Consider the following 26,750-nt stretch of genomic DNA (forward strand, 5'->3'; position numbering starts at 1 on the left):
CCCTGAATTATAAGGCCTGAAGGGACAGGAGCAATGTCCTAAGTTAACATAGCTGAGCAGTTTAACTCCAGTTCCACTATTAGTAGTCATGATTTGATTTTAAAGCAGCTGTAGCTCAGTAGTATGCTGGCTGAGGGAGATCTCTAGGGATGGACTGTCTGGGATTCAGCCCTGACTCCATGCCTCATGATGTGACCCTTATGTAATCTCTTATTTCTTTATTATAGGTATAACGAAATGAGACAATGAATGTAAGACACTTACACTAAGTTAGTGCTCAATAAATTCTATCTATCTATCTATCTATCTATCTATCTATCTATCTATCTATCTATCTATCTATCTTTCTGGATCTGGGTTCAAATCTCAGCTTGATTTTTCTGTTTAATTCTGAGTACTGATTTCTACGGTCCCCAGGCTCACTTGTATCTATGGTCCCAAATGGGATCCATGCCAATCAGATGAACTTGCTGGAGATCTGAATCCAGAATGGAATGAGGTGGAAAGAAAGGTATGAAGTGATACATCGATTTTTTCAGCACAAATTCCAAGGAATGGTATGTTTTGGGTCTAGCAGATGCTCACTTTTTTCAGCAGCACTCACAATACCCCTGGTAGGAGCAGAAACAGCCTGCCAGCACAGGGCAAGGCTGTGATTTGGGGGATCCTAGCTAAAAGCATAGCTTAGAGTCTGTTTCTTCAGTCCTCCCAAGAATTTTGTTATCCAACTCAGCCTCCTTCCAATTTAAGTAGCCACATGGTATTTTATTTTCTTCCCCTAGACATCTACTTAGTAGCCTGCATGACCTTGTGTAAGTTGCATAACTTCTCTTAGGCACCAGGTCCTCATTTTTAGAGAGGAAATAGGGTGAGTAGGTGCCATCTGGAAGGCTGAAGTGAGCTCGTATCTATGATACCAGCAGGACATCAGCACAGCGTAAACCTTTACTCAATGCTCACAAGTATTCCACTCATTTCTCCAGCTGCAGGGGAGGTGGGGCAGAAAAGATGGTGGGCTCTGGAGGCCATCACAAGAAAGGGATATTGACTGGCAATACCAAATCAACAGTTTTGAAAGTTTACTGAAAGGAACACATCTTTAAATGGTAACAGGGAGAAAAGCCTGCCTGGGTTGCAACTCACTGGGCTGCAAGTATCCAACACAAACAAGAAGAATCTTCTAGAAAAGCTGTGGGGAAGGTATGTGGGTGTATTTATGCCTCTGGCTTATGATGTTCATATCAGGTTTCACCGAGTGCTCTTCAGCCTTCACTGAAAATGCTAAGAAAGCCACCAGTGTGGAATTTTCACTTAATTAGGATCGAGTATAACATGAAGCCTAGCCAAGAGGAGACGGTGCTTGCAGGATGATGGCATTGCTGGCACGCTTCCTGGGCTTGAGCCTAAAGGAAAATTAAGTAAACAAGTTTATACACCCACTGCCCTCCGCTCATGAGATTTGCCATGGAAAAATTTATAATGTACAGTGAGTGCATAAGCTGTATTTGTAGCTCTGGTGGGTAATTTCCAAGCCAGAGGAAAAAAAAAATGTTCTAGCAATTTAAAAGAAGAGGCCCTTACCCTCAAACCTTCAAAACAATATGAAGCAGGGTTCTGAACAGAGCCACATCCATACTCAGTGTCCCCAGGGACTCAGCCCCTTATTCAGTCTGTAAGAAAATGCTTCACCTCTAAAAACCCATATGGGCCATCAGGGTTCCTGTCCTTGCTCTTCTCTGAATTCATGCTGATCCCTGTGCCAACACCATCTTGAGCTTCAGGGCAGTGCTGACACTCTGGTCAAAGGGTGAGCAACTCCTGGGTTCTGGGATCATTTCATTACCAAGTAAGCTCGGTCACGAAGGTGAAAGATGGAAGCCAGTGCATTCAATTTACCCAGGGTTTGTACAACATTTACACCAATGTCCTTTCCTTGTCAAGAGGGCAAAAATTTAATAAGGGGCTGTGTCATCTGCTAAAAGGTTTCTCCCCAGGACCTCCCCAGTGGTGCAGCGGTTGAGTGCTGGGTTGGGAAGCTGCCTGCAGCCTCTGCAGCTCTGGTTCGATCCCAGCCACTGGGCGAGGGTCCCACATGGCGCACAGACCTCTCCTGCCACCCGCTGCTCCCCTCAGCATTGTATTTCGTTGGTCTGCCTGTTCTGCTCTCCGCTCTGGCTCTGGTGAATTCTCTCACCCTCCCCTGCTTCTGACTGTACCCCAGTACTTGTAAAAAATAAATAAATCTTTAAAAAAAAGGTTTCTCCCTAAATTCTCTTTACCTAAAAATCCAGGTGTCAAAGGTATCTGTTGATTCACAGCTGAGATAATATAGTCTACTCACACTCTACCCTTGGAGCTAGCAGTTACTGTGGTCCACATATATTTCATAAGCCGCTTCATCTTCACACCGTGTCACAAACAGCCTAATGGAACCTTCAGGGAAATGAACCAAGCAGGCAGATTTCCACCTGTGAGCCTGGGAGATAATAATTTGATAATACTATGACTTGTGCTTCTTTTTGACTTGCCCTCTTAAGAATAATAAAAGAATGGTTTCCTTTAAAAGTAAGAATAGAACTATACTTCAATTGTAACGCACTTAAGTTTTCTTTTACATTTCGGTATTTCTGAAATCAGGAAATATTAACTAAGAGATGAGTGCATTCAAAGTAGAATTTTATTATTCTTATTACTTGTTATTTGCCAGATCTGATAAAATAGGTATCTTATAAAACAGGTGACTTGTATTGTTTTCCAATTGGCTCAAGGCTGACCTATCATGCACAGTAATTCTAGTCCTCCTTAAGTATTTAAATCCATTTTCCCTTTATTCATTTTTCATTAGAATAAACGCAAGTTGCACAGGATGCCACCATAGATGTGAACCAAGTGTGAAGAAAACGCTCATCCTAGATGTTTAAATGGGTACATTTACTATAAATCCATACAAGACACTCAATTTCATATTTTCTGAGTTGTAGCTGTTTTATGAATTTGTCTTCTATACTGGTGTCAGTTGGACTTATTCTAAAATGATGGAAATGTTCTATATATTTGCAATGCACAATGTATTGTCTGAAACTTGTTCCATGTGGCTACTGAGCACTTGAAATAAGCCAATTGAATGCTAGGAACTGAAGTTTTAGCTTAATTTTAATGAATTAAAATTTAACATTATATATTAAACAGGACAGAGGAACCACAAGTATTCACGTGTGTATATATAAATAAAAATAATCATGATTAATAACATAGCTTCAATCGTAAAATATTATAACATTATTTAAAACAGCAACACAGTAGAAGAATGCCCTATAGTATTATAGGTTAAATAAATTAGATATTGGACATGCACTCTGAATTTTTTAAGAAGGTTGAAATTACATATACTATTAAAAGATGACTACTATGTGCATGAAAAAGGAGAGCTCCAATTTAACTTCTTTGCCCAACTCAAAACTCACAGAAATAACTGTAAAAGAAAGGAAGAGTGAAAATGCATAATGATACTAAAACTGGGCCTGTACTTTGAAAAAGGTACCCATGGGCCTGTATACTTGGAAAAAGGTACGGAAGTTAGAATGTAGATGAGGATATGCAGTTAAAGAAAACCAAAGAAACCAGTTTTGCATGGGGAAGTGTAAAGAGAGCCCTTTGTCTCCCCCACTAAAATCCTAGACAGTGACCTTCAGGGTGGGATCCCTGCACCTGTGGTATCAGCATAACCAGAGAATGTGAGAAATGCAGATTCTCAGGCACCACACTGGTACCACTAACTCAGATCCCTTGGGGGCTGGAATTTGTGTCAGCCAGTCCTCCTTGGACATTTTTCTGCCCAATCAGTATGAGAATGCCCTAGAGAGCTCCTTCTCAACTTTGACTTCTCCTTGTCATCACCTACAGAGCTCAAATGACTGATTAAATAGACCTATTCCAGAAGACAGAAATCTACAAACATTAATTCAAAGGCAAGTTAGGTAGATGTAGAAGATCCAAGATGTTTCTAGTGGGAGATTGAAGGAGTAGAGACTATATATAGAGAACACGAAAATATATATAAAAATAAAAGTTTTTTTTTTTTTTATTCAGGGGAAAAAGCCTTCAGCATTCACTATTTTCATACTAATATGAAGATGAGCCCTTTTATCTAAGTCTACTTTGTAAAGAAGGGAGAACTGCAAGGGCAGAAGTCTTCATGTCCAGGTATGCATGAAGGTCACAAATACATCGGCATGAAGTGCCAGAGGTTCTGAATACAACGCCTGCCACTTGTCACCAGGGACTAACAATTGTTAGAGGAAGTTGTAATTCCAACACAGTACCCTCAGACAACCTCCTGCCCACCTTCCAATAATGCTAGATACAATTCAAGAAAATGTGGAACTAGGAGAGCAAAACATACTAAATTTTTATGCAGTGATACCATGGAACATTTTCAATCTTTTTTTACTTGATTCTTGATAAATAATTATAAGTAAGTCTCACTAGAATGTTACAGGAGTATTTTTATAATTTGAAATAATTCAAGGATCACTTAAAATACATGATAGGTCCATTATCTAACATCACCATCCCTATAAGCATGCATGCTTGCACCTGCAAATTCTCTCAACTTGCTACGATCCTTAAAGTCTTAAGGAGCTCAAATACCCTGAAGGGAGTGCTAGGTTATTTAGAACAACAGGAAAATGTGGGGGTCTTTGCCTTGCTCCTCATAGAGACAACTGTAAAATGATTCCTGTGAGGAAAATCTGAGAAAAATAGAGATGGCTAGTTAAATAACCACACACAAGGTTCTACTTCAGATCTTAGCAGGGAAATGACTTCCATCACTTCCTAAAAGAATTGTTCCCAGAAGTAAACGCCTATGGGACCTGCATCCTCATATAACCCAGGGCTCACCTAATTGTCCTTTACCTAAGGCCCCACATATTTTTGCCGGTGCCAAGTAACTATTTACTCAGAGATTCTTAAAAATCAAACAATTCCTTTATTGCCCAATGTAATTCTTTCTTTCCCAGAAAATAGTGTTATGATATCAACAACTTACCAGATTTCCACCAGCTGTGCTATGAACATTTATTTAAAAAAAAAAACAAAACCAAAACCCCAGAAATCATTCTGCCCCAAATTGACTTTTGGCATCCTTTACAATTAGTCTAGTTTTGCCATTAGGGTGGACAGCTCTGATCTTTCAAGAGGAAATTTTGTGGTTACCTGAAAATAGTATCTGATTCAAATACTGCTCCCCTCCTTCCCTAAGTTCCCTTTCTCAGTGTAAATGCCCTCCTTCCTCCCACTCATTTTATTTTCCTGTGGGTTCTTCATACTCCATGACTTATTATTATTCACATTTTGGCTTTCTGATTCCTAAATCTTTCTTAAAATTCTGTGATCTTACTGACCACCATACTCAAGTATAACTGCATAAGTAAAGCAGCTGCTACTTATGGAAGTATCAGTACAGAGCACTGCAAAGTATCAGTACAGAGCACTGCAAAGCACTGTCTTAACTCATTACTAATTAGGTATCACAATATGGCACAGATGGGGAACTACAGTCAGGAGAAGCTAAGTGACTGGTTCACTAAGTTTGAGGCATTCAGTCCTGTCAGCCACCTGTGTTCAAGGAGAGTTCTCCCATTTACTATACCACACCAGCATAGACCCTGCCTGACCACAACATTCTCTAGCACAGACATTGTGAAATCTACTGATATACTCTGAGGCAGCTACCACTTTCACCTTAGGAGTGAAGGAACGCACTGCACTCAATGTTCTTAAAAATACTATCTGTAAATCTACTGAAGTATTAGCAAGTAGATAGCACAACCTGGGCCCAAAATATTAACCCTGTGCCATAGTAAACTTGGATTAAAAATTTCAATCTGATTCAATGTATCCATCTACACTGACTTATGTACAAGCACTATTAAGAATGAAATTGTGGAAAAGAAACAGCACCTTAGTTCCATGATCATCTAATAGAAAGTTGTTTGCATATGACATCTAAATTGGAATCCAATCAGATGACAAGCACTCTTCTGTCTTCTGCTTTCCTAAAGTGAGCTGAATGTCTCTAGGAAGACGTGTGCTTCCATTCTCACACACTCACAAGGACCTTCCACTACCCTGAATATAGGGGCTTTAGATGGCTGGCTGGTGATCATTATCATCTTCAGTTAGTTTCAATGTTAACAAAACCATAAATGGATTAGTATAAAAGTGGAATGTCCTTTACACTTCATCTAAGCAGAGATGTCAAAGAGCTTTACATCTCCTTCTTTGTATTGTTTTTATAATTAATTCTTTATCCTTTGGCAGATGTAAAAAAATAATTTGCATTTTATATTGTAGGCACAGCTGGTTGAGGCAGTCTATGAAGATGTGGAAAGCCCTACTGACAGAGACTTATTTGGAATGTAACAGCCAGGGCCAGAAACAAAATCTACAAAAGCTGAGAAGGATATGCTGTGATTTGGTTTCTCCTTGACTGGATTTATTAGTTCTTTTATATTTAGGGCAAATCTGTGGCACTATGGGGCTTTTAAGATATACAATAAAAATGAAAGTTATTATAACAATAATTATTATCAAAATCACTGTTTATTCGATACCTACACTGTGAAAAAGTGCTAGAATCTTTACTTGAATTAGTTAATCTAAACCTCATGACAAACTCATGCAGTAAATAGTCTTACCCTTATTTTACAGATGAGGAAACAGAGGCATTTTCCCCACCATACAGATAATCAGTGACTCAAGAGTCAGGGCAAGAACAGATTTCTGTTGCTTCCACAAAGAAGCAGAGACCCTACTGGATGTGTCAGCAAATCCTTGACCTAGCCCTGTGAAGATGCCTGTTGGCTAATCCTTTATTCCACTGTAGAGAACACTAATGTTGAGAATGACTGAGAAACCAACATTGAGAATCAGAGCACTGACCTTAGTCTCCTAGACAGAGGCTGCTCCATACACAGGTGAGACAAAATACACAAACAAGTGTGGAAAATAGGAACCTCTGTCTTAAGTAGTATGAGCAGCCTGTCAATGGGTCTAGTTGAGAGAATTCCATATTCCCATTTAGACAAATACTTTACCTAATCCATGAGAGTCTGGAACCTGGTTGAAGACTTTAAAACAGTCTTACCTTTGTGAAAAGGGAAGGTGGGCCATATAGCTGATATTGGTACTAGAAAGCATTTCTGGCTCAATAATAGAGCTATTCCCAATTCAAAGGTATAGTAATCCCTTCACATTTCCCCCTTTATTTTAAAAACCACTTTTCATTTCTGGATAGAGCAAGCCAAATGACCTGTAGTGTAATTATATATTATATCCTCATATTGTGATTTGAACTTAATATAGATGTTTTTAAAAAAGGGGGAGTTTTTTGACTTGTCCTGAAATTCTACTTGTCAGCATTCCATTTCAAATCATGCCCACACCTGGGACAATTCATTACTTCTATATTATACTTCATCATATTCCTAAGTAGTGAGAACACTCGAAAGAGCTTTGTTTATATTGGCAAGTGCATCACTTTGTTGTCATTTAGTATTTTAGGGAGATATTTCCCTAGAAATACAAATGAACATTCTACTGTCGTTTTTCCAACTTGACCTAAAGTTTGGAGGCAAGATACATACAAGTTATGGATGTGAATGTAGACATAGTGTGATTAATTGCTTTCAAACACACAGATAACAGAAGCATGTAAGTAAAAGGTGAGAAGTGGGTGGTAAGTAAAAGAACTGAAATATTTGGGACTATATTTCCACTTTTTATTGGCAATTAAGGACCTAGTTATTGTCTGCATAAAATAGTTGGTCCATTGGGTTCAGCAAATCCCATTAATTTTACAGAACTTCTCCATTCCCTAAATTTAAGAAAAACTATGTAGTAAGCATAGTGTATACTGACTACCTAGAATCTTCAATACTTTATTTCAAGACTTGCTCTATTCTTTCTTTAACATCTTAAGAACTAAATGTTTCATCTAGGAGGTACTTTTCACTAACACAATTTTATATTCATTTTCCCAATACATAATTACATCATTCATTTACTTAGATAATATCAATCTCCCTCATCAAAATAAAGGACAAGTATATTGTCTACTTCTATTCACCATTATATCTCGAGATTATTTTAATACCTGTTAAATAATTAGTTCAATAAATATTTAAAGAATGAGCAAATTCTTGAATGAATCAATATACTCATGAATGAAGACTGTGCTCGATTCTGATATTCTCCTACTCCAAACTGCCCAGAATCAAGTTATATTATCCTCTTTGAAATCAACACAATATAAAAATTGTTGTTAGGGAGACAAGATGATAGTGGCTTAGCGACCCACTATTAGGATCATTTACAATTGAGAGAGAGAGAGGAACAACAGGAAGTAAAGCAGGGTAGCAAGGAGGAAAGAAGCAAAGATAAAGGAGAAGGAGAGGAAGGGAATTGTGACATGATGGAGAGAGAAGGAGAATGAGATTAAATGCACAACTGGAGTTTGCCTACCAGGAAGGAATGTATGAATAAGGTAGAATGTCATGCATCAACTTCAAAGTTAGTTGTTTGAGGTAGGGGAGTAGAAACTCATTTTAATACACTTAGTTAATGACCTACTTGGAATATAGGGACCAGATATTAGCATATTTTTAGTGTGACACCATATTTCATTCTCTATAACAATGAATTGCTGCCTTACTAAAAACACACAAGCTTCCCCCAACCCTTGCAGGGTTTTTTTTTTTTTTTTTTGCAAGGACAGGCTAATATCCTAATTTTTTGAAAAGGGATCTTTACTGTTAATCTAGTCTTTCTGATATTAGTAGCATTATCAATATAAGTCAGTCCTCAATTATGACATGAGCACAGAATCAGTGTCACTCAGTGGCTACAAATCTTAGTAATAACTTTACCTTTTGAATCTGTTTCCCCAGCTGAAAAGACAGAAATAACATCTACCCTGTAGACTTCAAGGTAAAAATGCTCAGAGACAAATATAGTTATTATATAACAATAAAGGGATAAATTGACTAAGAAGGTCAATAAATATGTTTGCATTCAACACTGGAATGTATATTCCAGAACTAGGAAGAGAATTAAATAGCAATAAATATAATAGTAGTTAGGGACTTCTAACAATGGATAGCTCATCTAGACAAAGAATCAGTAAGGAAGTAGCAGATCTGAACAGCACTCTAAATGGACCTATACAGAACATTCCATCCAACAGTAACAGAACACACATTTTTCTTGGCCACATGTAGATTAGTTATATATTATGCCACAAAACAAGTCCCTAAAAATTCAAGAAGGTAAAAATTAAATCAAGTGTATTTTATGACCACACTGGTATAAAACTAGATATCAGCAACTGGGGTAAAGTTGGAAAATTCTCAGATGAAAATAAAATAATACAATTCTGAGTAACAAATAGAAGAAAGAAAACAAAAGGGAAATTAACATATTGAGGCAAGTGAAATGGAAACATGTTGCCAAAACTTATGGGATGCATCAAAAGCAGTTAATAGGAAAAGTTATAGTGACAGACATAGATATCAAAAAAAAAAAAAGTAAAAACCTAGCATTAAACAAAAGGAAATAGGAAAAGAAGTACAAACTAAATCCAAAGTTTATAAAGATCAGAACAGAAATAAATCAGAGAAAAGAATATAGGGAAGGATTTCTTTTTTTTTTTTTAAGATAAAACTGACATACCGCAAGCTAGACTAATCAAAAAGAAAAGCAACAAATTGGGTATAGAAGGAAGGTACTTCAACATAATTAAGGCCATAATGGCTAACATCATACTCAATGGTGAAAGGTTGAAAGATTTTCCTCTCAGATCAGAACTAAAACAATAAAACCCAAACTCACCCTCCTATTCAACACAGTACCGAAGTCCTAGCCAGTGCAGTCAGACAAGACAGAAATAAAAGACATCTAAATCAGAAAGGAAAGAGTAAAATTTCCTTTGCTTGTAGATGACATGATCTTGTATAGAGAAAACCCTAAAAACTGCCAAGAAACTGTTATAAATAATAAATGAATTCAATAAACTCACAAGACACAAAATTCAGTTGCATTTATATACCCTGCCAATGTACTCTCTGGAATAAAATAAAGAAAACAATACCATTCATAATTGTACTAAAAATAATAAAATTCTTAGATAGAAATTTAACCAAGCAGGTGAAAGATCTGTACACTGAAAACTGTAAGACTTTGATGAAAATAGCTGAGGAACACACAAATAAATAGATATTCCATTTCCTAGAACAGAATTGATATTATTTAAATTTCCATATTTTCCAAATCATTTATAGATTCAATGCAATCCTTATCAAAATTGAAAAGGCATTTTTTTACAGAAATATAAAGAAAAAACCCTGAAATGTGTGCAGAGCCACAAGAGAGACTGAATAGACAGCAATTTTGAATAAGAATAACAAAGCTGGAGGAATCATATTTTCTGATTTTACACTATACTTCAAATCTATAATAATCAAAAAAATTATGGTACTGACATAAAATCAAACATGATTTATAGAACAAATTATTGGGAGTTCAGAAATTCTCAAATATATGATTAACTAAGAGCGGATGAGGGAGTCAGGAATACTCAGTGGAGAAAGACAGTCTCTTAAATGGTGCTAGGAAAACTTCAGTATCCACAAGCCAAAATTAAATTTGGTCCATATGCTACATACTCACAAAAATTAACTTGTAATAGATTAAAGACTTAAAGAGTGAAAACCATAAAATTCCTAGAAAGAGCAAAGGGAAAAGGCTAATATTTTTCCATATAAACACTAAAAACACAAGCAAAAATAAACTCATGAGCCTGTTATCTAAACGTTATGTTAAGGGGCTCCCTGGAGCAAGGGGTTAAGACGCAGCCTATGAAGCTATCTACAGCCACTGCAGCAAGGGGTTTGATCCCTGGCAGGCCAGGGAGCAACCCACATGGCACAGCAGACTTCTCCTGCCTTGCCTGCTGCTCCCCTCAGCAGAGCACTTCAGTCAGTCTCAGTCCACCTGTTCTGATCACCCCTCTGTCCCTGATTAATCCTCTCACCCCCCACACCTCTGGCCTGTACCCCAGTTCTTGTATGCATATATAAATAAATCTTTAAAAAATAAAATTTATGTTAAAAAAACTATTTAGGTGATAGATATGTTAACTAACCTTATTGTGGTGATTATTTAGCAATGCATACATACATCAAAACACCACAAAGTCCTTATACATGTCAGTTATATTTCAATAAAGCTCAAGCCCCCCACCCCACCCTAACAATTCTACCTCATACATAAGTGTAATTGTGGAGTAAAATGAGATATGTAAAAGTTCCTTTATAAAACTTAAACTCTGGGTCTAAAGGATTATCATGTTAATTATTAAACATTCATGTCAGAATTATAATTACATAAAACCCAGTGCTGCTAATGTCTTTCATCATCAATTCTTTACATATATAGGCATTATTTACCCATCTGAGAGTACTGTGGAAAGTTCATATGAAATCACATCAGTGCAAGTATTTTAACCAGTACGATTATTTAAAAATCCGATCAAATTCTACCACAAAAAAAATCAGTCTCCAGCACAAAATTTATAAGTGTCATAAAACAATGCACTTTCCCCAAAATATCCTTACATCAAAAATTTGAAACCACCAAAGAATCTGGACTTTGAAGAAATCATTCCACACTCTCAAGACTATCAGAAGTTATGAAAACACAAAGTTATCCCAAATATAGTTACAAAAATAATCATAAAAATCTTTTAGGTCAATTTCACTAAATAGTTTTATCTGACAAGAAATCGAATGTGAATATAATGATGATTTGGAAATTAAAGTATGGAAGCTATTTCTTTTACAGCAATTAATTAGCCCTAGAAACTATTTTTTTTATGGGCAAAAATATCAGCAATGTGTCATAAATGCCATATTTCTGCTCTGAGCAGTGATTTAAGTAATGCTGTTTGCCTCAGCTAGAGCTACTTGTGATGGCTTAGAGTATTCTCACAGCAGTTGTTACTCGTTATCAAAATGCTGGATATAAAATCATCATCCAATTGTTTGGTGGAGGCATGATAACATGGCAAGAACTTGATCAAGAAAAGAAATAAAAAAATTATCTTCTACTTCAAACAACCTCCCTGTGTGACCTGGTTATAAAATCAATGTTTTCACCCACTGCACAGGGTAGGGGATAGAACTGTCACGAAGGATACTGAAACTATGGCCTAGAAAATTAACAGTAGTGCAAAACAGGTCAGCCCAGGAAAGAGAACACACACACATACACTAGTCTTGCTTCTCATATTGCCTTTGGCAAGAATATGAAAAAAAAAAATTAGATCCTGAAAATAGTCTCTTGGGGGGAAGGGAAACATTCCATCAATCCTCTATGAATGTATAATGAATCCAGAAGGCTACATTCATTTTAAAATTGCAAGAGATAGCGTGCAGGAGAGGCAAAGACAATTAGGGCATCTCAGGTCAGCCTGCTGGCACCGCCATCTATTCTCGAAGCTTGTTGAAGCTCTTTGCCCCAACTCCATACTTTAAATGCCTAGAATAGCCCTTGCTCTTCCAAGCCCTTTGCTTTGTCATTTTATTGCTGGATTACTTCTTTCCTGTTCATGTAACCCAGGGACTAAGGGATGGGACTAAGAGAGTCACAATAGCATTGAGAGAATAGATACCCCCACACCAAGCTCTGTGCAGAAACCTTGCTGAACCCGTGGTTTGGATATGAACCGGGGGAAGAGGCCTCAGCCTAAGGAGAACCTCCAAGCCTAAGGAGAACCTCCAAGCTGAGACAGTCAGTTTAGCTAGATCTTCAGAAAGACTTACAGCTTTCGATTTCCAAGGTGCAGTTTTGTTCATCCAGTGGGTATCGCCTTAGGTCCATCATGCAAGCAGCTGTGGTTGTGATTCTAGGAGAGAAATAATGATAGATTAACTGGAATGTAGCTGAAATTGGAAAAATTAAACCCAAGTATTAAAGCGGACAGACTGAATCTCATGAAGAGTGATTACAAAAAAATCATCACAACCTTGGATACCTATTTTTTTCTTTCTGAGCTTTACGCTGATTTGCAAAATGAAGAGACTAAATCAGTATTGTCCCAAAACGTGAACCATTACCCGCTTGTACCAAAATTACCTTTCCTTGTTAAACAGGCAGTTCCGTGTTCCTCAATGGTTTGGTGGGCAGGAGCAATTCCATTATTCTAGTTTACATGCATTCCAAGGGATTGAGAATACTGGTGTTGATACTCCTCTTCTGCTCATGTTTGTTTCCTCTTCCCTTTCTCAGGACTCTACAGACCTAATCTCCCATCAGACTTCACTTAGATCTATCACTTTATCCCATCTCCTCACAGTCTAGCGCTCTGCAAATGCTTTAACACAACACAAAATCACCTTTCATCTACTACCTGTTTTGCTCTGTGCTCACTACTCTCATATCCCCATGATTTCTTACAGCTTCCTATTATGAGCTAGCAGAATTCTTTCTTTAGACCACTTAGTATCTGTATTATTTTATCAGAGAGAAATGAATGTCTATTTCCCTTTATGTTTTCTAGTTCTTTATACTACACTAATCTATACTAATCTCTCTACTAGAAAAAGACACAAACAAAAAAAAACCACACATACAGCCCTAAATGATTTATCAGTATATGTTTCTGATCAATGAGACAGCATTAAAGTATGAAAAACTGCAAGGATTAAAACACAACCTAGGTATTCTAATTCTGCCACACTGACGGTAATATCAAGATTTCTGTAAGAATTGATAATTCCAAGAGAATATTAAAAATAATATAAATGCAATATATTAGAAGAAATATACTAAAGAACATAAAATTTTAGAGGGCAGAAATGACATTGAGTTTGACCAACCTGATCTATTCTATTCTGAGGGTCATTGTATTTTTTGAGGGACAGAGAAAAAGACCCCAGCCCCTGCTTGGGAGAAGTAGTCCACATCTAGACCTTTTCATTAGAAAGGCTATGGGAAAAGCTTAGACAAGGAATCCAGTGGATAGAGTAGAGGGAATTCCTTAGGCAGTAGAGAGTCCCACTGCTCAGCTATAGGGAGGAAGGAATAAGTGATGGACTTCATGTAAGTAGTTTTTGCTGCCTAATTTGATCACTGCTCCATTAAGAATCCTAGAGCCCACTCTCATTCTTGGTTCCTTGCTTTCCTTCACCAAGTCCTGTTGGCTACTCTGACTCACCTCTTTGGATGCCTGTTGTGCCCTCTCCAAGTCACAACAGCTGCTTTGTCTCCCTGCCTCTGCATGGCATACAGTACTATCCACACAACAGCCAGAAATCTTTAAAAAATGTAGATCAGATTGTATTACTCCTCTGCTTAAAAATGTGTTGTGACTCTTCCAATAAAATCCTAAGTATTGGCTTTGGCCAACTCTGGCCTGAATAATTCAACCCTTTCTCTCTCATACTGTAGTCACTACCATCCAGAATTTTAATGTATTCTCTTTGCCTAGAATATATGCCACCCTGATCTTTACTGAGTCCTCTTTCCTGATCCCTTGACTCGAAAATACCTCCTTTGACAGGCCTTTCCTAAGTAACTAACCCAAAGTGGTTATTTTAGCTAATACTCACTCCTTCTTATTTGTGTATTTCCTTCAAGCAATCAGCACAATCTGAATTAACTTGCTTATTTTTCTTTTAGGAACAGCATTTCTTCCAATAAACTTAAGTTATTTAAAGGTATAGACTCTGTTCTATTTACTCTAAGGCAGCCAATGGATAAATTATAGAGGTAAGCAGTTGATTTTGCTAATAAAAAATCTTTATGCCTTTTTTGTCTTCCTTTATTTTCTTAAAATTATAATATGTCTTAGGTTTGTAGGGATTCTTTTTTATATTTTTAACAGTGACTAAAGTTTAATCCACTTAATTAACATTAAATAAATATGATCAGCAGTTACATTACAAAAAGGAACACTTCTACTTTTAGTGGGACTTATCAAAGATTTTATATTGATACATTCTATATTTGATCCATTTATTTTATACATTGTATATTTCATATTTATACATTCTATATTTTAAATTCTATACTTAGTTTCATACACTCTACAAACTTTCATACATTCTATAAAAATGAACTTTCAAATATGATTCTTTGCTCAGGATTAAAATATGACGATTCATGTTGACTATGTGCTACCTGACTGGATTCTCGTTGGTCCACAATACTTTTTAACATGTAGATGCAATATGAACTGCCACTAATGGGCAGAAATCTGTATTATGCAGAAGAGAAATTTTCAAATGACGGGCATACCTAACTCCCATGCTATTTATGTAAAATAGCAGAAGTGATCCTAGTCTTGAGAGAGCAGAGAACACTAATTTCATCTGACAGAATGAAGACAAAGGACATAAAAGGTACAAGGGCACACTTAGGATAGGAAAGGAGAGAGCCATAAACAGATGCCCAACTGTGTAAATGAGGTGAAGTCTGTAATTGCTACTATAGGTTGTGGTTCACACATTCTGCTGATCCATATTCATGGAAGCCAACATCTGTGAGCTAGTGCTATGAACACTAATGCTGTGAGCATGAGAAATGAACTGACTAATGCTATTGCAGAAGCAATGAGCTTCTATTCATGCTTTAAAAATAAATTAGAAGTGGTTTAGCTAGCATTCATATTTTCACCAGTGCTCTACTTCTTTTTGATGCTATAATACACTCCATAAAACTAAGTGTATATATAGATGTTTGCTAGTCCATGTTTACCAGGAATTTGTATCTCCCACTGAATTAAAGCAGAGAATCTGTAGCCAAAACATTCCATTTGGAATCCTGTTTATATAGATCAGGATGAGTGACCTGGAACAAGTCATTTAAATTCTCCAACACTTGGTTTCCCTTGAAAATTTGAATTAAAAACTTGCCTTCCTAATTTGTTTTGAGATGATAAAAGTAGAATGAGATCTGTAACAAATAAAATGCATTGCAACTTTTGTTATACTTATTACTATCTGCTGGTAAGTAAGATACAGTGATAGCTTAAGTGACCTGACCAGTGTTTTTTTTTTTTGGTAGTATCACATGTATGTATCTGTATACATGAAGAAATGTAAAATGTTCTCACAATGATTCCAAACATACACACTTATATCTGCTAATAGATATTGTTACATATAATCTATATTCAAAATACATATTTAGCATTTGCTAAATATATACTTACACTAAAAGGTAGTGTAAATAGCTTCTTAATAAAAAAAAATTACTCTGTATGAGTACATGAAACTCTACTTGACAGATCAAAGTACAGACAAATATAACAAACCTGAGACTTTTTCAATGTGCTTTCTGAGAATTAGAACCACTCATGTTTTTGTCGAATTTGTATTTCAAGCACTTTTCCCAGTGCCTGGTACATGCTACCAACCCAAGATTAAAAATCATCATCAAAAAGAAGAACGTCATGATAATTAACATTGCCAAAATGAGATTTTAGAGCAATTCTCTAAGTACCTGATTTAATTTATGCAAAAATTTTTTAGACATATTTGAAAGTCAAAATCATCTTTACAGAAGACTCTTACTCAGAAATGTTCAGTGATAAGCATCAAAATCTATTCTATAGGACACTGATTTATAACAGGGCTAAGTTTCTTCAAGAATAAGTCAATACAACAAATATACTTACTGGGCTCTTTATTTACATGAATCCTAATAAACATTCCAAATGAACCTTACATGACTCAACCCCACTACCAAGAGCCTTTGAAAGGAGGCTAGTAACTCATCAGGCAGGCATACTTGTGAAGTTTCAGGACAACTGTGAAACATAGGAAGACAGTTCTGTCTTCAAACCAAGCACACAGTCAGTGAGGCTACCAGAATGTATCTGACTTACCTGAGGACAATCTTCTCAAGTTAAAGGAGAAAATGTGCCTTCTTACATAAAGAAAGCCATCTCTTTGGAGTCCCAATACTCCAACTGGTTCAGAAGCTCTTTGGATATTTTTATTCCTTAGCCACTAGACACTATCAACCAAAAAATGACTTGTGTCATAAAATACCGACATGATGCAAGCAAACTAAACAACTGACATAGCCTAAGGTTGTCACTAAAAGCATCTATCAAATCAAAATATTACAACAGCAATACCAGCATTTTGTACCAAAGTCATAATGGATGTTTTATTGGTCATTAGCTGAGATATTGTGACGCCACCATATCATTGCAAGTTTAGTGTTTGCTTCAGCAGCACATATACTAAAAAGTGGAATCAAGTTTAAAGATGACACAAGATAGTTATTAAGTAATACTAGATTCTGTTGCCCCTTAGCTAATAGCCAATAGGAAATATCATAGAATCATGACCAATGTCAAATGCTATGGGTCTGTCAGCAAATTCTTTGAAGGAGCTAGGATGTATGATTAAATAAGTGTCTTATCATATGAGAAACTACAATTTCAACCAGAGATTATTATAACAAAGTGACTTCGGACTTCTACTTTGATTTCTTTATCTAAACAACCATCCACTTTTTCCACACAAAATTTTTTTTTCAACATCTGTACGTTTTTGAAGAAAAGCAATGTCTTATCCCCAACTCTATTCAAGATATTGTTCTAATTCACAGCATGCCTTTATTTGTTCTGCTTTTGTTTTGTTCAAAACACACATTTACTCAAAAGCATGACTTCTAATTATAAACTATAGTATTAGTAGGCACCATTACTGGAGAAAAATTAAGATGGTAAAAAATTAATTCTCAAAGAATAATATATATATGTGTAGTTATAAAACCAAATAAAAACATCAGCTGGGCAAAATACAACTACAAAATTGAAGCATTAGAATATGAACTAAAAAAAAATAAAGAATATGAACTAAAATTTTAAAGAACTCATCTAAATCACCAGATAATTAATTTTTTTTTTGCTTTTATATGTCTAAGTTTTGATGTTTTTTGTGCCTCATAATAATTTTAGTTTGGAAACTAATGTTTCACACCCATCCCTCTTGTAATAATATGCTCTTGCTTTTTGTAGAGTAGGCAGAACATCAATGAAGAAGTTGGATGACTTCATATATCTTGTTATTAAGAAGTATATTTCACATTAATTGATAATCTACTAAGTTCCAAACACTATCTAGTGTTATTGAAAGGTATCATCTCGATTAATAGGATAAATACTATTGTGATTATTCTAATACCCAATTTTATAGATGAGAAAACTGAGCCACAGAAAGGTAAAATGAGACTCTCCAAAAGCCAGAAATGGGAGATTTGAGATTTGAATCTAGAGTGCTGGATTTCAGAGTCCAGATACTAACTATTCTGCTGTAAATAACTAGCCAGTAGACCTTAATAAAATCATTGAGTGTCTCTAGAGGACTGGTCAATTTCTTATATCCCAAATGAGCTGGGATATTCTATAAACTTATGAAAATACATGACATGTTCTGTGACCCTGTAGTTTTTGTAATTTTGTTGTACCCACACATTCAAATGCTGTATTTCACAGCTGTTCATTCTGTTTTAGTCAATTATGTAGATTAGCCCACCCCAGACAAGCAAATACAGGCCTCTCCCCCAGGAGTCCCACTTAATATTCTCCTCTGATTGAAGGTCTCCCTCAGCACTTTTCTTCTAGCCTCTACTCTTGATTTACCTCCACAGAGACCTTTTGCTTAAATTAAAATCTCCAATACTCATGCATAATTGTTTTAAAAGCTCTTTACAAGTCCTCATAGAGAGTCACATGCACTACTATGCTCAACTTTGTAATCACCAAAAAAAGTAAGATTGCCAGCAATCATGTTCCCATTGGCTATATCGTGCATTTCAGATTAGAGCTATTTGTACTCTTCTGCAGCTGTTTGGCCTTCTGTGACTCTGCTCTTCTAGAATCTTATTCACTGTAAAGAGAATGGTTCACAGGTCATAAAGGCAACACAGACCTGCTACAATTTCAGGTACTATTATGGAAGTCATTCTCTTTAGCCATATGCCTGTAGAATCCAAACAGCAGAATCTAACATGATTTCATTTGGGGAGCAAATAAATCCTATTCAATCCAAAGTATCCATAGATATTGGCATACCAATCTACGCCTTTGTATTCTTCTGCAGTCAGTCATTTCTCTACCATTCTCCCCCAGATTACAGTTTTGGTGGCCTCACCTACAAATCTGGTGCTTTTCTCAGGAATGAAACCACCCTCTTTTCTAAGTTATGTCTTCAGGAAGTCAGAGACCCTAAGGAAAAGTAATCATTCATTTTTTTATCTGAACACATTTATTTTCTAGCAATGAAACTTTTCTTTTTATTATTTATTTCTCATTGTGTGAAGATTGGTTTACAACACTGGGTGATTCAGAGGCACAGGGTCCTCCCTTTAGGTGTACCAGGCACCCACAGCCTCCACCATATTCCATCATCCCTCTTGCTTGTCTCTCCTCTCCCTCCTCCTCTGGTAGCCTCAACTCTACAGTCAAATTTCTAGGATGTGTTACTGGTTTGGTTTGATTTGACCCTTAGATTTGTTTCCCTGTATTCCACATGTGAGTGACGCCATCCAATATCTGTCTTTCCTTTTCGGGCTTTTTTCCACTCAGCATAATCCCCACTAGTGCCACCATTTTTTTCGACTCAAAATAAGGGACCAGGAGAAAGACTAATTATAATAAAGTAAAAATCAAAATCAACAAGCAACTATAAGCCAACTACAAGCCAGAGACACACTACCGGGGGGTGGGGGTAGAAGGGATTACAGTCAAAGTAAGAAGGGTGGGAATTGTATGGGACTATGTCAAGATGAAAAAGCATACATTGTGCAAAAAAGAAAAGTGATATAAAATATATAAAATAAAATATACGCTAAAAAAAACTAAGAACTACAATCTGACTTCAGATCACTATGAGAGATTTAATTAGAGTAAGTAGCTTACTGACTAGAGAGATATAGAGCTGGGCCTCTCTGTTTTTTTCACAGAGATTTGTTTTCACAACTTAAAACAATGTTTATCCAACAGAAAGCAAAGAGAAAGGACCTAATATATAGCTTTGAAGATATCACCTTATATAATAGCCTAAAGAGAACAATTACTAAGAGTTTTACATTTCTCTATTTTCTTAGTTGAATTTACTAAGCCATTTTGATTGAAGAAATAAAATAACATTAAAACATAAATAAAACAATGCTTAACCATACTAGATATTTTTGCTGCACTCATTAAAATATATTTAAAATATTTACTTTCAAGGTGTAACATCTTTGTGTCCTATTATTTCAGTATATGTTCATAAATTTTATTCCAACCTCAATTTCTTTTTTTTATAATATATGAAACAAGTGGCTCAAAGATACTGATTTATAGCTAGCCAGTGACAGGCAGGTTACTGCCTCTGTTGGGTCTGTCACTTCTTCCAAGTGCCATCCAATGTTGGGGACCTTGCTTTGCCACCCCAGCCTCACCCTTAGCCAATAAGCTCAGTGGTCCTTAAGGTTGGTCTGTTTGGACTTTAGACACTGCTTCTCTGGTTCTCTGGCTTCAGGCTGGATGTGGCTGATGAGGAGCAGAGCCAGATTTGGGGGACAGAGGGGTAGGAGATCAGGATACTGACCCAGGTACCTCCTGTGGGATGTGTGTCCAAGTTCCTGGACCACTCCCTCCTTTTATGTTTCCAAGTCTGGGATACAGGACACATTGGTCCTATGTCTAAGCGAAAGGGGACACTGTTTTATCTCTTTGCCCTTTTACTATATTCTCCTGAAATTATCCCATTCTCAGTATACCATCTGTTTCCTGTTGGGCCCCGAACTGATAGAATATTTAATAGAAATGTATTTAAATTCGGAGGCTTTTCTCAAATTAATAGAACTGCCAAAAAATGAGAGGCAGTTCATTTCTGGGATTTTAGGGATGAGGAAAGGATGGGTCCTTCTATCTTAAAAATGTACTGCCTCATTCCTACTGGGCCAGTCTGATTTCATCTGTGCCCATCTGCAGAGCTTCCCCACTGCCCTGGCTAACATAGCCCCACCTCCACTGCCTCTGACCTCTGTCTCATACTTTCTATTTTCTATTGAATATGTGGCACTATCTGAAATGATCCCATTTCTACATTTGCTTAGTTGTTACTTTCCATCTCCCTAGTAGACTCAGAGCCTAGTTCATGTGAGGCTTTCCAGATGCAGACCCTGAAGGATGTTCAGGAGAGATCATCACCTGGGAAAGCAGCAGCAGGTTAGGAGAAAGGGAGATGCCCAGGCAACATGCAGCCCCGTTTCATGGGCCTCCTGGGAAGGGGGGTAGTGCCTTCAGAGTAACCCCTGTGGTACTGAATTGGCTTTCAAAACACCCTCACCACACACCTTCCTGGTACAACGGTTTGGGAGTCCTGCAGCAAAGATCTATCTGGAGAATTTTCCTGCCTCTCTTGAGATAGAGTGGGCCTGGTGGGGAGTTCAGGGGCAGCTTCATCTCTGGTTGGTCCTGCCTGTAGCATGCCCTCCCTCTGCCTTTCCCTGCAGGGCAGGGTTGCAACTGTGATAACCACAACCAGTGAAGTAAAATAGGTTTTACTCTTGTTGTTACTGTTGCTGTTATTTTTTAAACACAAAAAATAAATTACTCACAGCTGCATCCTGTCACAGACTGGAACTCAGCTTGTCCTTCTGACTCAAACAAAATCCATAAGCCCTGCGGTCTCAAGCCTTTCTGCTGCTCTGACCTCTCATGGCAAAAGATTTTAATCAGCATGGCATTTTACTGCTTAAGAGTTGCCTTTTACATAAAATAGGCACCAGATACATAGGAACATTTTATGAAACCACACATATGTATAAAAAGTTACAAATTAAAACATGAGGGTTATTGCTTATCCAATTGACAAATATTTTAATATCTAAGAAATTTATATTTTGTAGAGAAATATATCTATATAGTAAAAGAAATCATAATATCTAGTGCTATAGATTTGATAGAAAAACAGATCCATTATTCAGGCTGCCAGTAGAATTATAAGTAGAATTGTAACTTTCTGGATGGTAATTTGACAATATTAATCAAAATGCACCAAATGTGCACAATTTTGTCCCTGAATTGCACTCTAAGAAATTAATGTGAAACCAAAATAATGTAAAACTACGTACTAGGGTGCTATGTACACATTTATAACTGTACAAAAATGGAAAGATTCCATATCCCTAACATATCAGGATATTTAAATGAAATTTTATTTTAGGCACACAATGCAATAAAAAAGATACTTTGTGAAGAGTGTTTGAGAGCAAGAAAAGTGCTCTTGGTTTTCTTTTCAGAGAAAAAAAGTATATTAGGAAGTGCAGTACAATTTCACATTTAATTTCAAAAGGTGTATTGAATGCACTGTTAAAAGATTGGAAGTATACTAAAATAAGCAATGGAAATAAAGTCGGTTTTTATTTTCTTATATTAGCTGCAGTTTTGCTGTTTCTAAGATGAATGTGTATTGCTTGTCTCCCTGAAAAATGTTATTAAGATAATTTTCCCTGTCTGCTTGTGTCTCCACCAAGACTATTCATTGCTACCCGCTTATTCTATTTGCAGTAGCATTTGTTCTGTATATGAGAACATTTGATGATGCACAGGATATTTACATTCCACGGGCTGGAAATGTTGATCAGTCTGATTAACTGTGTCAAAGGTACAATTTAATAATTTAAAATGTCAGTGGAAATGTCATCATTTGATTATGGACCTCAAGGTAGGAAAGACAATTAAATAATATATACACAAATATCTTTCAGTTGACAAAATTCCTTCCATAAGATCTCTACAATAATTGTTCTAACTTGAATCTCTCCAGTGACTTGAACTCTCTTCTGATAGGAGCTATTCTATTTCATCTTTGGAAAGCAAAGATTATCAGTAAATTTTTCCCCTATTTTTAGTAGCAGTTATAATTTCTTTAATTATAAATTGTTTATTCATGTACCTTGGGCAGTTTTTTCTTACATATTGATTCATTTGGGTTTTTGATATTATTATGTGTCAACAAATCTATTTCCACTTCCATTTTTGTTTCTTAAATGAGTTTATGTTTAGAAAAATCCTTCTCTAACCTGGAGGAGATAAAGGTTTCACTATATTTCTATCTGCTTCATGGTTTCAAACTTTATAGTAATTCTTATATTTACCTGGGATTAATTTTGACATGTTGCATACACTGAGGACATACCCTAAATTTTCGTGAAGAAAATGGGGTAAGATGCTTTGCCTAACAAATGGTTGACTGCAAAAAGGCAATCACAATGCTAATTATCATTTATCATCAGGGAAATGCACATCAAAATCATGATGAGTTACCACCTCACACCTATGAGAATGGCCAGTATCAAAATGACCAGGAACAACAAGTATTAATTAGGATGTGTAGGAAAAGGGACACTTGTACATTTTTGGTGGGAGTGTAAACTGGAAAACAATATGAGGTTTCTCAAAATATTAAAAATATATCTATTATATACCAGCAATCCACTCCTAGGTGTATACCTGAAGAATACAAACAGAAACACTAAATTGAAGGAATATATGCACTCTTATATTCATTACAGCCCTATTTACATAGCCAAGTTATGGAAACAACCTGTGTCTAAGGACAGACGATATATACGTGCGCGTGCGCACGCGTGCACACACACACACACACACACACACACACTGGAATACTACTCAGCTGTTAAAACAAGATAAATTCTTGCCATTTATGACAAGATGGATGGAAATGGAGGGGAGAATGCCAGACAAAATTAGTCAGAAGGAGAAAGACAACTTCTACATAGTGTCATTTATGTATTGAATTAACAAAACAAAGGGTCAGACAGAACCAAACCAATAACAAACCTTAGAAATCTGACTACAGAATTGAGTCTACCCCAGTGGGAAGAGGAGAGACAACTTCATTGTTTTGCCATCCTAGTTTCTCTGTCTACCAGTATCTTGCTCTAGGGGAAAAAAAATAAAAACAACAAACAGAAATGGCTTCATAATTCAGTAAAATACCTTGGGTATTAAACCCTGAAAATTAATTGTTTAAGAAATGGCTGGAGAGCTCCGCTATGATAGCTGGAGAAGAGAGTGTAGACTGATAGATGTAATAGCCGCCCTATTTATATGGAGGGCTCAAGGGAGAGATAATTTGCTGCCCACATTTTCTGCTATGGACCAAATAGGAAGCTACGGTCGTAAATTCCAACACGAAGGACATGGAGGATTTAGGTTAAATAGAAAGATGACTTGGCTGATAGTGAAGGCTATAAAATAATGAAATGGCTCCCCAGGGGAGATGGTAGATTTCCGTTTCTGGAGATGATGTGTAAAAAATAGCTCATCTGTCAGGGTGATGTAGGGGGGCACTAACCCAGCATGAGGATGGTCTCAGGGCTGGTCTGTACTTTCTGGTTCACTAAAGCCGCCTTGATCCTTAATTTCCAGCAATGGAAGCAAATGCCTAATTTCTCTGCAACCTCAGTACACCTTTGCTAATTTGGCTTGTAATGGATTTTAACATAATAAAACAGACAATAACTTGAGGAGTCGCTAAATGTAATTAAAGAACTAAAGGGTTGTAATTCAGCCTATACACATTAAAGCATCCCAGTGCATGCTTGATGACAACCAGGGCTAGGTGCAGATATTTTTCTGTCAGGCAATTATTAACAAAATCATTTAGGACTGTTCTCAGTGTACCAGCATGCAACGTTAAATGTGGGTTCTCATTTCCATGCTCAGTGTTCCTATTAGTTAAGGTATTTATGGCTATTTATGGTGGTGTGACACTCTATCGTTGCTAATGAGTAAGTATTTTTGGAGCAATTATTTTTAAGTGATTAAGATGCATTGTATCATTCTGACACCTCTGTCTTCATACTTGCTTTCCAGTAGCCTTCTATCTTCTCCAACCCTCCCCTTTCCAAAGAATATTAGATTGTCCTTTCCTGACAGGAAAAGAATAGTCTAGTAATTACCCAACACATTCCATTCCTGTGAAAGAATGCAACAAGCTAAGTCTGCTAATTCTTAAGTTACGATTAGGGAGTTAAAGAGAATATAAGGATTTGAGTTAGATAATATATAAAGCTACAAACCTAAAATATACAGTTTATAACAGCTTGGTAAGTGAATCTGAGAAAGGTACAAAGTCCTTGAATTGTAATACACCTGGACAAAAGAGTTGACCAATGCGAATCTCTTTCCCCTTATAGCCCACATTCTGCATGATACTAAGCCCTCTAGAAAATATTTTTTTAAATTATCAAAATGAAGGTTTGGGCTGTAAGAAATTTAAAATCAAAGCCCAGATATAAGGTAAGCTGATCTAGAAAGATACTATCTTTTTAAACTTGGATATGTTATTTAACTTCTTTGAGTGTCAAATTTAAGAACAGCATGATGACAAGAAAAGCATCTACCTCTTAGTTTGGCTGTAAGGACTTAATGCATAGGGATCATTTAGCACGGAATAAGCATCCTTACAAACTAGAGTTACAAACACAAAATAACTGCATTTATTTTATGTATAATTATTATGATTAGTCATATATGGTAGGCATTTTGTAATATATGATCTGCAAAAAGGAAGTTGATTGGAAGTTGAAGCAATCATAGCAGAGAAAATGAACTATCATTCAAGTGATGAAGGATGGACAATATTTTGCTAGTTGGGAGGGTTTTCCAATCAGCATGCAGCAAAATTCTCAGGCTAAGAGCCAGGACATATAGGAAAAGTAGGTAGAGTGACTTGAATGATGAGTGAATTTGTTGAGATTTATACCTGATGAAAAATTGGAAGATAGCAAACAGTGGTTGACCTTAAATTCTAAGATAATAAGTTTATATTTTACCCATTGAAAATCTGCAGAGCATGGTATGACAGAATATAAATTGAAGGGCTAATATGAGATAGTTAAATCTGATCTAGATGCTTAGAGTGTTCAACTTATAAACATTATACTCTGGAGTATCAAGAATCGCCTCAATAAAAGACAGTAGGGGTGGAGACTGTGATTAACTGAAGAAAACACAACATATGAAAAAGGTACCAATTACTCAGTTTTAGTTGATTATTGTCATATGGGAATTAACACCCAGTGTTTCCAAAATTTAGATTGTTTTTAAAAGACATTTAGGAAAAAAATACATTTTACAATGTTCTAAATCTCGAAAGTACCATGTTGGTCAAATAAAATGCTTTCATGAATTGAATCTATCCTGAGGGCTGATGGCAGGCAGTCTTTAATCTGTAATTTTATGAACAAGGAAATCAAGTCAGTGAGACAATATGTGATTCACCTTAATTTACATAGAGTTAAGTCAGATTCAGGTTGGGATCTGAACCAACAGCAATTGTATCTGAAATTAAACTGAAGATTACTGGAGGTTAAGAATTTACTGTAGACAGTAGGAAGCGGTGTGAACACACGTGGGGTTCAGGATAGCCCCGAGATTTCACTGCCACATTCATTTTATTAATACCAATCTTCAAATTTAAATTATTTTGTATTTGAGCTCCAAAGTAAAGAATATAGCAAGTGATAACAGGCCAAAATGAAAATTTAAAAAGGAAGTGTGAACATTCTATTTTATTGGTATCAGTGGAACAGAGAAGAACATGCATTCAGCCATTTGGAGTTGGGCTCAAATACCAGAGCTTGCATTT

At 36.4% G+C, this 26,750-nt stretch overlaps 1 protein-coding gene and 1 long non-coding RNA gene across 3 annotated transcripts in view; one reads left to right on the forward strand and one right to left on the reverse strand.

The window, feature by feature from the left end:
• LOC129145114 (uncharacterized) overlaps nt 1-6,456 on the forward strand; it is a 36,072-nt gene extending 29,616 nt beyond the window's left edge. The window contains exon 3 of the long non-coding RNA XR_008550200.1: nt 6,358-6,456. This is a non-coding gene — a long non-coding RNA (uncharacterized LOC129145114). The remainder of the gene's footprint in view (nt 1-6,357) is intronic.
• The window catches only part of GABRB2 (gamma-aminobutyric acid type A receptor subunit beta2), a 230,187-nt gene that overhangs the window by 103,660 nt on the left and 99,777 nt on the right, over nt 1-26,750 (reverse strand). For both annotated transcript variants that reach the window (XM_037500281.2, XM_054691147.1), the window contains exon 6: nt 12,882-12,964. In XM_037500281.2, coding sequence (XP_037356178.1) covers nt 12,882-12,964 — 83 coding nt within the window. The remainder of the gene's footprint in view (nt 1-12,881; nt 12,965-26,750) is intronic.

Source organism: Talpa occidentalis, unplaced genomic scaffold (assembly GCF_014898055.3).
Source record: "Talpa occidentalis isolate TD23 unplaced genomic scaffold, MPIMG_talOcc4v2.1 talOcc4.9, whole genome shotgun sequence".
In the NCBI taxonomy this organism is placed as follows: Eukaryota; Metazoa; Chordata; class Mammalia; order Eulipotyphla; family Talpidae; genus Talpa; species Talpa occidentalis.